The sequence below is a fragment of the Epinephelus lanceolatus genome, chromosome 13 (genome assembly GCF_041903045.1).
Source record: "Epinephelus lanceolatus isolate andai-2023 chromosome 13, ASM4190304v1, whole genome shotgun sequence".
In the NCBI taxonomy this organism is placed as follows: Eukaryota; Metazoa; Chordata; class Actinopteri; order Perciformes; family Serranidae; genus Epinephelus; species Epinephelus lanceolatus.
In genome coordinates, this window is record NC_135746.1 from 30,788,484 (window position 1) to 30,802,643 (window position 14,160).

The 14,160-nt window shown below is 39.9% G+C and overlaps 1 protein-coding gene across 2 annotated transcripts in view; it reads left to right on the plus strand.

The window, feature by feature from the left end:
* The first annotated feature begins 1,255 nt into the window (after positions 1–1,255).
* Positions 1,256–14,160, plus strand: part of galnt14 (UDP-N-acetyl-alpha-D-galactosamine:polypeptide N-acetylgalactosaminyltransferase 14 (GalNAc-T14)) — a 202,816-nt gene continuing 189,911 nt past the window's right edge. For both annotated transcript variants that reach the window (XM_033648965.2, XM_033648966.2), the window contains exon 1: positions 1,256–1,685. In XM_033648965.2, the coding sequence (XP_033504856.2) occupies positions 1,509–1,685 (177 nt within the window). In that variant the 5' untranslated portion in view covers positions 1,256–1,508. The remainder of the gene's footprint in view (positions 1,686–14,160) is intronic.

The following is a 14,160-nucleotide window of genomic DNA, read 5'->3' on the forward strand; positions in this document are numbered from 1 at the left end:
ACTATTGTTGTCAAATAAATGTAGTGTAGTAAAACAAAAACTTCAGTACCAATATTTCAACTGTGGAATATAGTGACATAAAATAAAGTATCATAAAATGGAAATACTCAAATAAAGTAAAGTGGTTAAGATGACTCCACTCACTGTTCACTGGAGACAGATGGAGAAAGGACTGATGCTCTTCTCAAACACTAGATGGCGCACTAAGACAATAAATATGATTCTCCTCCAGTTCACTTCTTTCATAAGAGGGATCATTTTTATTTTTGTTCCAAGTATTTAATTAATAACAAAAAGATGGAACCAGTGGTGCATTTGATAATTTATTGAGATAAAATGTGCGAGAACTTCTTGTCAACTTGTCGGTTCATGTGACTGCAACAGAAAAAGAAATCTGTCCCCTTCCTCTCTCCTCCTCTTCCCCCCACACCCCTCTTCTTAACGTTTTTTTGTATAATCTCAGTTCCTCTCTCTTCCTCTTTTCTCCTGCCTTCTCTCCTCTCTCTCATTTTTCTTCTTGGCACATTTTTTTTTTTGCATTTGTCCTCTTTGTCATCGTCCTTTTTCTCTTGGCCTACACACTAAAAATCAATGGGTAATACTGGCAATAATGGGTTGGTTTTACCCAGTATCCATGGGCATAAAGACACACAAGACAAGGGTTTGGTTCGATGCTGTAACATTGCAGTAATAATAAAATAACACATAAACAAAAACTATGGAGCAAGGTTAATCTGGTATTATGTCAATGCTATATTGAGCTATATTTGTAGCGTGCATTCTTCCTCATTTTCACTCTTCTGTTCTCTCTGTATCTCTCTCTGTATCTTCTGTACCCTCTGTATTTAAAGTTAATTATCTTTATCTAAATTCCCACAACAACCCTTGTTTGGAAATTTATTGTTATGTCATGGCTGTTTGGGGGTTGTGTTAGGAAGCATTCCCTTCCTTGTGGACTGATACCCAAAGATGAGTGAATTATTGGTGTCTTTACTAAAGAAAAGAGAGATTTGTTGCAGATGAATTTTCTGTTGATGTGCTTTTGTATTCTTTTATTCTCTGTCTGTGCTTTTCTGTCTTCCTCTCTGGCTCTTCTGTTCTATTCTACTTTACTGGAGTAGTTGTGTGTGTCGGCAGGTGGAGCTCCATGCTCTCCCATTCAAACATTCAGGAGGGTCCAGGACTCCCTCAGCGAAACACACTGTGTGTCACAGAGACACACACACACATACACACACGTGCACGCATGCACGCGCGCACGGTTGTCAGGCGTGTCAGAGAAGCGCTCGAGCCTCTGTGAGTTGGAGAGGGAGAGTGAAAAAGAGAGAGCGCGCGCTGTGTAGTCAGTGTTTTACCGTCAGCGGGACCGGACAGACTTGTATGTGTGTGTTAGTTAGTAAGGGTTGTCCGGTTGAGTCTGGTTGTTTTATTTGTTTGCTCGTTTCTCTAAAAATGGGATTCTGACAGCAGCCGGGCTGCGGGCGCCGCCGGCTCCTCCTGACCGGAAAATGAAGCGTCTCTGTCGGAGGCTGGCGGTGGCCGTGGCGGTGCTGGTGTGGCTGGGGGCGCTGGTTTACCTGCTGGTGCTGAGCCGGAGGAAGCTGCCGGAGCTCGGTACCGGAGCAGGAGCAGGGGGCGGAGGAGGAGGAGGAGTAGCGGGAGGCGGAGAGACAGCGTACAACCAGGTGAAGTACCACCTCTCCTACTTTGTGTGTACGCGACAGACACTGAGTGTGTGTCCGAAAGAAAAGATGCAGCGATGTCCCCGTGTGTGTTGAGTAAACAGCAGTCACTGCAGGCTATTATCTCTTGTAGTAAAGCCATAATATCCTGAAGTGCATCAGTGATGAGTTTATAGTGGCATTAGTGGTTGTTTTATGGCGTTTACATCCCTGTAAAGACTTCTAGCTTGGCTGTGATGTCTCTGTAGTTTTCTTTCAAACCTCAGGGATAGTTTGATTGTCAGTGCTGGATAAAGTATTTGAGGTCTTTAGTGAATGGAACTATACAACAACAAAAAATAACTGTGCTCAGTTACAAGTAAAACTCCCATATTTGAAACTGAGTAAAAGCACATTGGCAGTAAAATGTAACTAGTTATGCAAAGTTTAATGTCAGAGCAGTGAATGCACTATGTTTGTTTAATTGTTGTAGTTGGCACTGATGAGTAGTTTAGATAGCAGATATTCATATTTGGAGACTTTTTCATGCTTGAAGGTGACAACTTAGTATGTAAGTGATGCAGAGGTGTATAAAATACATTTCCTTGTGAAATGCAAATGTTAAATTCAGACACCATAAGTGTCGAACCCTAAGAACTTACGTTGGATAAAGTCCCTCTCTGTCGTGTTTCTTCTGTCCGCTCCCAGTGGAAAAACTAAAGAAAATCTGCAATATCGTTACTTAAATATTTCATTCTCTCCAGTTTTATCTTCGTATCAGTGGGCATTTACCTACAGGATATTCATATTTAATCCTACAATATTCCTGTCTGCAGTGTCTCTATAGATTGTGATAGATTCAATACTCAACTTTTTATTTCTTTTTGAATATACTCTAAGTGCCATCTCCATAATATGCTCATACAGCCACTACAGGGGCTTCTATCACAGTATAAAATCGTGATCAGATTGCTGTGGCTCCTTTTTGAAGATAATTGGGTTCATTTTCAACCTGGCTTGGTGTCTGCACCCAGTGTGCACTGCAGGATGTCTGTTATGCAAAAGACCTGCAGCATGTTAACTGTGGCTGGTGGGATAAATTGTATTGATCATGCCTCTCTTACCTTGTTTTATTGAACTACCGGCACACACACACACACACACACACACACACACACACACACACACTGTAGAAATCCTGGAACAGCCCACAGTTTTGAGAAATGCTTTTCTGTAGAAAGATTGTGAGATGAGAGGACATGAAATATAGCATAAGTACTATAAATAATTATTATGAAAGAATGGTAAACAGTGTATGAGGTCTCAGCCTTGAAGATAAGCAGTGTGCTCTGCTGCTACCTATTTGAATAATGAAACTTACTTGTACCATTATCAGAATTTACTGCTTTATTTGTGAGTCACTTTACATTATAGGTACAATCCACCCAGTTTATTCTACTTTAATAATGGCATAGATTCACTGTATATTTCAAAGGAGTCCAGACAGAAGATTTTTTTTCGATGGAAAGCCCATCTGTGTGTGTGTGTGTGTGTGTGTGAGTGAGTGAGAGGGCTGCTGCATATTCAGCTCCCCCGCCACACACTGAGACTCAGCAGTCTGTGTCACAGTGACAAGTATTTATGTAGAGACAACAGAAATACATAAATCTTACATAGAAAATCTGATAGTTCTCCACTCAGCTTTCTGTGTTCCTTGTACTTTCCTAATATACAGGATTATTTGTTGTATTGATCAGCAGCATATTGTGACCTCTGACCTCCCTGAGCTCCTTGTTCATGGTTGCTTGTAATACGGGAAGCTTACTCTGGTGTTCTTTCAAATGTGAGTCATTTTGGATATGAGCGTCAGTTAAACGGCTGAAATGTAAATGCAGGCTGAATGAAAGCTTTTAGAGGAGTCTGAGTAAACAGCTTAAACACACATTACTGTTAGATCGCCTACAGTCAAAAGCATGTGTGTGTCTTCCTAACAGTTTGAGTTCATGTGTGATGTATCACATTTCAGAGGTTTTACAGCTACACTTATTTTAAAAGGATCAAAACCGAGCAGACCAGCGACATTCTGCCACTACACTGCTCCGAAACATGCAGCCAACTCTTGAACAGAGGCCTGTCTTGGCAGCCAGTTATTAAATAGAGCTGAGCTTGGCCCTGAAACAAGTGTGAATACTGAATCAGAAAGTTGGACTCAAATGCCAAGTTGTGATGCCAGTGTAGTGAGGTCAAATTTTCTAGAGATGGCAATGTCAGTCTGTTGGTCACGCCTCTGGCCCATACTGAAGTATCTCAACAACTATCAGATGGATCACTGTGAAATTTGATACAGATATTCATTGTGCCCAGAGGCGGAACCCCTCTCTGAATTAGTGATCTCATGACTTAACATCTATCTCATCCACTAGTTGAATCAGCACAAAAGTTTATAGTAATAAGCAAAAGTCAGTATTTGTGAAAAACAGAGAATCCAGTCAGCAAAGTGTAATAATTATGCATCAACAAAGCTCTTAAGACGTCAACAGTTCTTTAAGAGGAACCACTGTTTGTCTTCAATTTGAGGCTCGACTTAATTTTGTACGAGTAGGAGGTGCTTTTCAAATGCTGCATAAATCAGGCATTGAAGCTTAATCGGCTGTTGCTCTCGTTGTAAGTTGACCAGATAAATGCCTCAAATATGAAATCTGAAATGTAATTAAAGTACTTGAGTAGAAGGGGTAGAAACAGCTGCAACCACTTAGCCGATCAGGAGGAAAAGAGGAAAGAGAAGAAGAAAAAAACACTGTCTTGTCTAGTGCGGACTTGTTCTGTGAGATTTAAGCCTACAAGCTAATATGAGAGAATCTCTGTTCATTCAGCAGGACAGTCAGTGTGTGTGTGTATGTGTGTGTGTGTGTGTGTGTGAGAGTGAGTGAGTGAGTGAGTGAGTGAGTGAGTGAGAGAGAGAGAGAGAGAGAGAGAATCATTTTCAAGTCAGGACACACATGCTGTAAAACACCTCGCCTAATACCCTTGCCAGATACAGACATGCCAACTTAATCCTACGGTTTTCACACCCAGTGTAAAACTGTAGGATCTGTCAGCAGGTAGAGACCGCCTTGTATCATCATTACCATGCACACAGTCTGTTCCCATCATAAAAAAAGAAACCTAAATTGGGCCCTTCTGGTGCAGTGGTACATTATTCAAACATGAGTTAGCTCTAATTAGAGAAACATTTGAACCAAAACAGCAAGTTTCTCTAAAAAAAACATGAAAGGTGTGTGTGCCGAGCTGAACTTAACAACAAGAAGGGTGCTTAGTCTTATATCTTTAATTTAAAGGGATATAACCATAGACTGTAAAGATAATGATGTAGCTACTGTGAGATCACCCATTGGTTCGTGGACTCCTGTTTGAATCTTTGAGTTCGGCATTTCGGTGGTTGCCATCTTGTTGTTTTGGAGCCAAGAGTGAACATACACATGGACGAGAGGCTGGTGCTGCGGAGGGACAAGGGGTGGATCTGACTGAGAAGCTGCGGACACAATCAGCAGACAGCTTGTAGAGAGCAAGACTGTTTTTTGTACCAGGTTTTGTCACATTTTTATTTCTGATGTAAAGTTAGACATTTTATCAAGCAGGTCTATGGGGCTGACTTGCTTCTGGAGCCAACCTCAAGTGCCCAGTCAAAGAACTGCAGTTTTTGGCACTTCCATGGCTTTAATTTTCATGCCTCAGAGACTGCCGGTTGGATAAAACACTGTAAATGTAAAAACCTGAAGTTCTTCTTCATTTGCACTCTGCTAGCTGTTCCCTTAAGGGAGAAATACACTTTATGTGTCAGTATTTAAATTCTAAAATCGTCATCTGCCCATCTGTGTGTGAGGGTGCATGCATACGCAGACGTGCTCACACATGTGTCGTCATGTACCTTCACGTCAACAGTCTGCATGGACCCTCACAGACACCCAAGTATAAGCAGAGCAATATCTGCTGTCCAAGTCAGTGTCTGGTTTGTTTATCCTACTCCTCACCTGCACAATGCCAACCTTTGGGTTGTTTTATCTCCCCCAAAGAAAGCAATACAACCAATGTAACCTACTTAAGTTCTAACACTAACATAAGTGTGTCTGTTTCCATCCTGCTGTTTTTATGCACATTTTCAATTTGTGAATAAAAGATGTCCCCCCCACCCCCCTTGAAATATCCCAAAAAAAACTTTTACGCTTTGGGGCATTTTAAAAAAAACGGTAAATCGATAAAAGGTAAATGCGACTTAATGCAATGAAAACTGATACAGGGAATAAATAATGGCGCGTTGTCAGTGAATAGGCACTGCAAGCTAGGGCTTTCGCTTGAAAGTCAGAGATTCAAATTGGGGAATTAGCGCCACCGACTGCTTATCTTGATGAACCAACTCCTAATTTTGCATAATAGTAGTAGATGGAGAAGCACATAAATTTGCATTTTCTTTTGCTGATTTTCTGAAAATTCGGTCAAAATTTGCACGACATTATGGATGGAAACCCAACTAGTGAAAGCACTTGTTTGCACCTTGGACATATGCTTTATACAAGCAGTCTCCATTGTGTGTTTAACTTGTCATTGAGACATCACCCTGATAGGTCCTGGCTCACCTGTCTCTTGTTTACCAAATAATACTATGAATGATTGAGCCCCAGGAACTACAAAGTCCCTGCTGTGCATTCCTGTTTCTGTTCTGTTTTCAGCACATCTGAAGGAACATTCAGATTTGTTAAACTAAAACCATAAAGGACTGAAAAGCTTTGTTTGAGACACTGTTCTTTGTATGCACCTAGACAACAACAAAGTCATCACATTATTCTTTACAACTTTTTGCTAGTTAAGAAGTCTGCTGAATAATATTAAGAATTTGTAACCAGTGCTTGCCGAATGCTGCACACAAGTTTTTTTTCCAACTTGTGCTTGACCAGTGACATTCAGCATGGCAAACTTCACCCTGATAGCTCATTGTGAAATCCACCTTTTATTTTTATTTACACAGCTGAAAGTCACAGGGACAGCGCACAATTAAAGACATTTCTGTAAATGTGCCAGTTTATCCATTTTGCCAATTTTCAAATGCAGTTCCCTGGGCAGTTGTAGTGACAGCTACAAAAGACACATGAAATACATTAAAACTAAAACACAAAGCAGAGCACATTTCATAAGAACACATAAAATACTTTAAAACAAGGACAACAATATATAAACCTAAAAACAACGCATGCATCAGGTTATTCTGAAGCAGGAACTTTTGGATGGCAGGAATTATGACCCAAAACCCCAAATTGATGTTCAGGCAGCCAAAATGCATTTAAAACTCCCGAGTTTCTAAAGGTCTTCTGGAAAAGGTTAAAACTAGTCACTTTTTGGATCTCATCCTTGAGGTTTGGGAAAACTCGATCATAATTGCACGGTAGCACAGATAATAAAATTTGGTAAAGCAACGTTTTCATCCAGACACCAGCATGTTCCTATGATGATGCATAATTTCACATAATCAGATGTTGTTTACATGGGCTCTTACCCTCATTATTGGCCTAATTACAGTATAATCATATTATTAATGTGCATGTAAATGTAGCCTGTGGTTTTGTTGGACAGCTTGCAGGTGAAAGTGTGCAGAGGTGTGTTAATGTGAAACCTCCTGTGGAAAAACCACGCCAAAAACAAACGGCAAATAGGTTTTTTTTTTCTCTGAAGAATCCTGTGTACATATAAGCTACATGTCTCTGACTGCTATGAAAAATCTTCTCATCCAGCTCTGAATATTTGCAGTGTATTTGTGTGCGAGTCTAAGCCATGACTGAGGATGTGTGTTAGTTTTGTCAGCAGTACTTGTGGCACTGTGCGCTATTCAAATGCTAATGCAGAGTTCCCATTTCTCACAGGATTAGCCTGCACTCCTGTTTACCTAGCACGACTACTTCCTGTACAAGGAACGGTTCTCCTGTTTGTGCACACACGCACACACACACGCACACGCGCACACAGAAACACTTATATGCAGGATCACACCCTCATCTGCATGTGCACACAAGAAAAATTGGTATTTCTTGCACAGAGGGGAGATCACGCACACAGTGACACACACAAACACACGCGCACACTCACACACCCTGAGAGAGCCTTTGGAGAGCCTTTGAAGCAGTGTGGTTGGAGTGTGCCCGTGTCCTCAGGCAGGTTGGCAGGGGATCTTTATGGAGTTTCTGCCTTCAGAAGTCCAAACATGAGAGGAAACAATCTGTTGGTTCGTTGAATACTGAAGGACACTCTGCCGCTCTGTACGCGTGGCTCTCTCACTCTCTCTCTTTTTCTCTTTTTGTTAAAGATGGATGTGAAACGTCCCAGGGCAGGTGGGCAGGTGTTTGATAAGCATTCAAGCAGGATGTGCTGTACGGTGGAGACCAGAAAATATTAGATATCACACAATTTAAGACATTATAGTTATTTTATACAAGAGTTTGCCTTTTAAGTGATGAGAGCATTGCCATCAAAACCGCCTGTGTGTCTCAGCAGATTGTCGACTCTAGTGCTTCATTAACACCTGACATTGTGGCTGACTGCAGTCACACACAGACTGACTGTTAGTTTGTTGTGTTTTGTTGGTTTGTGTGCTATAGAACTAACTGCCCCTCAGACTGCCTGTAACCTTTAAAACCTGTCAAATCAGCAAAATGTTGCTTATAATCCACCCAGAAAGAATCATTTTAAGGTCATTTGAAGTTTTGAGGCTGGTGGAAAAACTTCCCTTTGTCCCAAATAGATGTTTGTGAGGTACTTCATAAGAAATATTTCTATTGAACATGACCTTGTGATCCATAAGCATTGCTGTCTATATCAGAATTACAATACGATACACCATAGTTACTCACACTGTAATTACTACTACTACGACCTGTTTATACCTGTACATATGTATTTATTTATTTTATCCTGACTATATTTGGTTATTCATTTTATCACGGCTATACACCAGCATATCACTGAACTATATTTTATTTTATGTTTATGTTTTTACTCATATTAGGCTGACTTCCGCACTATTTCATGTCAATGTCTAAGATTCTTATTTATAAAACAGATAGCTCTGGTCCTTGAGTATGATTGGTTGAGCTGCGTTCAAAGTCATCATAAAATACTCCATACGCAAACAACTGTGACCACATAACAACAGTATTACTGCGCCTAGGGCTGGGCAATATATTGATATTATCTGATATTATGATATAAGCATAGATATTGTCTTACATTTTGGATATAGTAATATCTTAAATGGTGTATTTTTCTGGCTTTAAGGGCTGCATTACAGTACGGTGATGTAATTTTCTGTACTTACCAGACTGTTCTAGCTGTTCTTTTATTTGCCTTTACCTCCTTAGTTATTATATCCTCAGTACTGATGATTATTTATCAAAAATGTAATTTTGTAAATATTTTGTGAAAGCACCAATAGGCAACCCTACAATATTGTCACAATATCGTTATCAAGGTATTTGGTCAAAAATATATCAATGATCAACGATTCAATGTCATTGATGCAAAGAGAAAACATCAATCCATATTGTCATCTTTAGGATATGCTATATAGCCCACACTGCTACATGTAGCTACATGCTAACGTCAGGAAACATGTAGGCTAATCTTGGTTGCCGATGTTGTTAATTTTACCCTGATCTCAGATAATATTCCTGCTGAAACATGTCCAGTTGACAAAATTTTGGTGGAGAAGCTTTTGTTGGTGATTTTTTCACAGTAGTCACTGCTGTATTCTGTTATAGTTACTCCCGTGGCTGCAATAATGGTGCAGAGACCCCAGAGATTTTTTTCCCCAAGCATGTTCTACATAGTCCCAACTTACTGTGCTGTGATTGGTAATTACTTATCCTCAGCGCATGTGAGGTGTGCAAGCCCCACTGTAAGGTGGGACAGGGGGACTTTGGATACCTGGATACACTGGCCAATGGGAGTAGACTGGGCTTTTTCAGGAGAGGGGCTTAAAGAAACAGGCACTAATAGGGAGTGTTTCAGGGAGTGAATACATGTGTAAAATATGTTGTTTTTTTTAAACAATGAAGCATGTAACAATGTTCTATTAGAAACCCAAAATACAAGCATGAACCTAAAAAATGAGCATAACAGGAATTGTTTACCTGTTGAGCATGATCATAATTATTGTAGTCTGTCTTTTATCAGCGGGTGATGTCTGTGTGTGTGTGATGTTTGGTAAACTAAAGCTTAATGAGTGCTACATTAATACTGTTTATCTTAATATTTGCAGTCCTTCGCCATTACTTCATCATGAGCTGATGAACTTACAGCATCAGACTTGACTGTGAACAGTGTACCACAATCTTTATGGAGATAGTGCATGTGCATGAGAGACAGGGCGGTAAAGGGAATCAGAGTTTTATGTTGATATCTCACTCCTTTTTTAAATTTTTTTTATACATTTCCTTCCCTCTATGATTTTCAGCCTGTGTCAGTGACAATGTGCAGTTGGATATGACTAAAATGGACTTTAAGGGAGATCATACATAAAAACAGTTATAGTGTGAATTGTCAAAATACGATTCTGTATTCCGAAGCACGACTTTCTGAACTCATGGACTGTGTCTTTATTGCAACTTTCTTTGCAACCGAATCTCTCTTTCCATTTTTTAGTTTCTGTCTCAGTTTCTCTCTCTCTTTCACTTCTCGAGGAAACAAGATCGATGCTCCAATCTGTGTGCTTGCCTTGTGTATCACAATGCCCAATCACACACACACACTCTCACACACACACACACACACACAATACCCTACACCACACATTTATGCACACATTTACACACACTGCATGCACACACGCAGTTGAAATTATTCATTTCCCCGTCATATGAAATGCAGTTATTGTTCCTTTCTCCGTCCCTCTCCCTATCAGGAGGTATTCACATGGACAAGAGGAGAGGGAAATGAGTTTTCAGAGCGGCTATAACCAGCTCCCAGGGAGGGAATAATAATAATAATGTTTTATATGAGGCTCTCTGTACAGCAGGGCCCACAGGTTGGCTAACTAGACTGGCCTCTGGCACAGAGGGCCTCATTTGTGAAACACGCTGGGGAAATGAACCCGACTGTGGTTCAACAGCTACAGTGGCTGATAAATCACAAAAGTCACCTGCCAGTTTTGCTCTTGTGGCAGCCAGAGTACATCGATTTGGAGGAATGTAAAATCAGAATCACCTGCCAGATTAGCTGAATTTTTCAAGATAAAATGAAATTGTTAAGGGTTTATTTTTTTGTGATAATTTGTGTTGGACAGGAGAGCTTAAATGGCAGCAGTCCAGCCTTTTAAAGCAATATTAAAGGTCAAATTAAATTTAAATGACTATGGGCTTCCAGAGATTACAAATGTCATGAAAGGGTGATTTAATTAATAAAATGTTCGGTCAAACACAAGAAATAAAATTGATTTATTTCACTCTCCCATGCCCATTTTTATTTTTGAGCCCTGACATTTCATAGAGGCTGTTACCTTCTGCAGAACAGCCGTAGTTTGCAGAGATAAGCCAAATTTAATGCATCTCAACACATCCTGAGTCGCTTCACAGTAAAAAAAAATCCTTGCAGCTGTTTGGTGCAGGAGTTGCTAGATCTGTATGAAATGTGTTCATGATACAGATTCATATTGTGCCTGTTGTGCACCAAAATCAACAGAACTAAGGCAGGAATCCAAGTAAAGACAAGGAAATGTTGCCGTTAGGACTTTACTGACTTGGATTACTTACAAAGGGCCAAATAAAATCTTACTGAAATTTTTTCAACATGTATTTTTAGTACAGATAAGGCGCAGCAAATGGATCCGGAAATGGCTGAGGAAATACATTTCTTACTGCAGCAGAAGCCACTGTTTTGCCGGAGTAAGTAGACCTTTTTCATCGTAGAAGAAAAAAACACAGGAGATAACAATAACATTAAAGATGGCCCTGTGCTTTAAAGTTGCCACTGTAAGTCATGTCAGTGACTGAGCCAACATGATCAATACCTGGATCCTGGAACAGACACGCCTAAATGATAAATTATTACGCTTGTGCTTTCCCCACTCTGAAAAGGCTTGAAAAAGGCCTACAGAACATTCATGTGGTCCTCGTCATTTTGTTAGGGTGGATTTTATTACCAGGAAGTTTGATTCAAGCAGCTGATAGAATGGCACCGCTGTTAAACTCTGGAAGGTTTACAAGTTGTAATTTTGGATAAATGCCAAACATTGTACCAGCTTAATAATGAATGTACTTCCTTTTCTCCTCAGTATATTAGTAAGTGACAAACCCCATTTTGTGAGTATATCTGTCCTGCTAATGGAACAAACTGAAGTTTATACCTGGCACCTATTATTTATATCCTGCATTGTCTTACCACTTTGTAAATATTAAAGATTAACTATGCAGGATTTTTCCTAAAAAAACAACGTATTGACTCATGCAGAAATAATCATCTCTTATGAACCACTAGAAGTATGTGGCAGTATATTTATCTGCAGAAACTCAACCCACTGCCTGATTTTTTGTCTTTACTTTTTTGTTCTGTGTTTGGGATGTTTACTGGTGTGTACCTGTAAGGTAGCGACCAGGTGCCAGACCGTAAGCAGCAGGCATCCAAGGGACACAACACAGAAAAAATGCAAATATAGTGAGGTGCAGTGCCAAACAAGTGAATCTGGGCTTTCATTTTGCTGGCAAGTATTTTTCCAAACAGTAGCAGACAGTCCTGAATAGTATACCTTTAAAAATAATGATCATCACCTCCATACAGCTTGAGAATTGGAGCTTATGTGTTTCATTTTAGTTTTCTCAGGTTCGTAAGAAACTATTTTCTGTCTTAAAATTTAGATATCTTGATGCTTTACTTCCAAAACTCTTTCTGCCCCAGTCTCTCACAATTTATTTGTTTAAAGGGGACAGAGAGAGATGCAGAGAGAGATGTTACAGTTAAGTACAATGTGCAGAATATAATACATCTAGCTGAAGTTAATTTGCAGCTCTTGTCCCTGTTTAGGCTTGTAAAAAGTAAATGCAGCATTATGCAGAAGCAGCCTGCAGGTCTAAGGTTACCAGACGCGTAGAGCTCAGTGTTGTGATGGTAGAGAAGTGTTCACTGAGGAGACGACAGATAAGTAAGTGAAGAGTTTTAGACGCAGGCTCCGGTGATTTCTTGTTTTGCTCCTCTGTGGCTTTTCAGCTAAATGAACAGTTGCTCTGATATTATACACAGACGGGCAATTTGCAATCACCGTGCAGTTGCAGCATTAAGAAGCACGTTTCTCACAAAAGCACAAGAAAGTGTGTTTTGCATTTTTTCCCCTCCTCATCTCTACCTCCTTTATAAATGATTCAGGCGATTCAGAAAAAACAGCAAGAATCAGCATAAATGAGATTTTTTAAAGTTGAGGATGCGGCATAATCAAGCATCTTTGACTGCAAAATTATCCAAGTGTACTGCGTGTGGGTCCCTTACAAGCACACACACACACACACACACACACACACACACACACACACATTAAACGTAAACACAAACATAGGACATAGACTGAAAGCAGTTGAAGATTAGCACAACAGCATCAAATCACAAATGCACATGTATTGAAATTACGTTATGTATTTTATTTATATATATTTATATATTCATGCCTTTATGCTACAGTTTGTGTGTGTGTTTGAAAGAGAGAGAAAGGGAGCAACCCAGTCGCCATTGTAAATGTTGGCATTGTAGATTTCTGCAAACCCCGGATATGTAACATTTTATTTAATTTAATTTATTTATTTTATTATGTGGTGTATATGTTAAAACTTTATGAATCAACAAAGCTATGGTTAATGTGTGCTTATGTTAAGATGCAAAAATCACTTGGTTATGGTTAGGAAAAGATCATATTTTGGCTCGAAACACTTGCTTCTCATGGCACTTTTGCCACTAAACATGGCACCAATATCTCTCTAAAAAGCAAACAAACAGAAAAAAAAACACCCCCAATTCCGTCGTTTGTTGGTCTTGAACAGTGGTTTGCAGTGGTCTGCAGCTTGGAAGCCATATTGCCGAGATATCGGGTCATCCACCATCCCACTGACCTCCTGATGACAGTCGGTTCGTATACATATATTCAGAACTATGTCACTTTCAAACCGTTGATATGATGCATATGAAACGTTTGCAGACACATAGAATGCCAACATTTTCATATGATGATTGGGCACAAGAAAGACCATGTTCTCGTGTGTTTAAATCAGTTTACTGTCAACTTTCTACAGTGGCCGAGTTTTTTCAGAAACCTGGCTTCCTTAATTTGGTTTAAGGATAAAAAGAAACCAGGTTAACGTGGCCGCTGAAGAAACCTGATATCTGAGTAATGAAGTCAAGTAAACAGGTCTAACAGGGTTTTAGCAGAGTGCATGTGCGTGATAATGACCTCAGACAGGGGAAGGAATGCTCCGGCAGC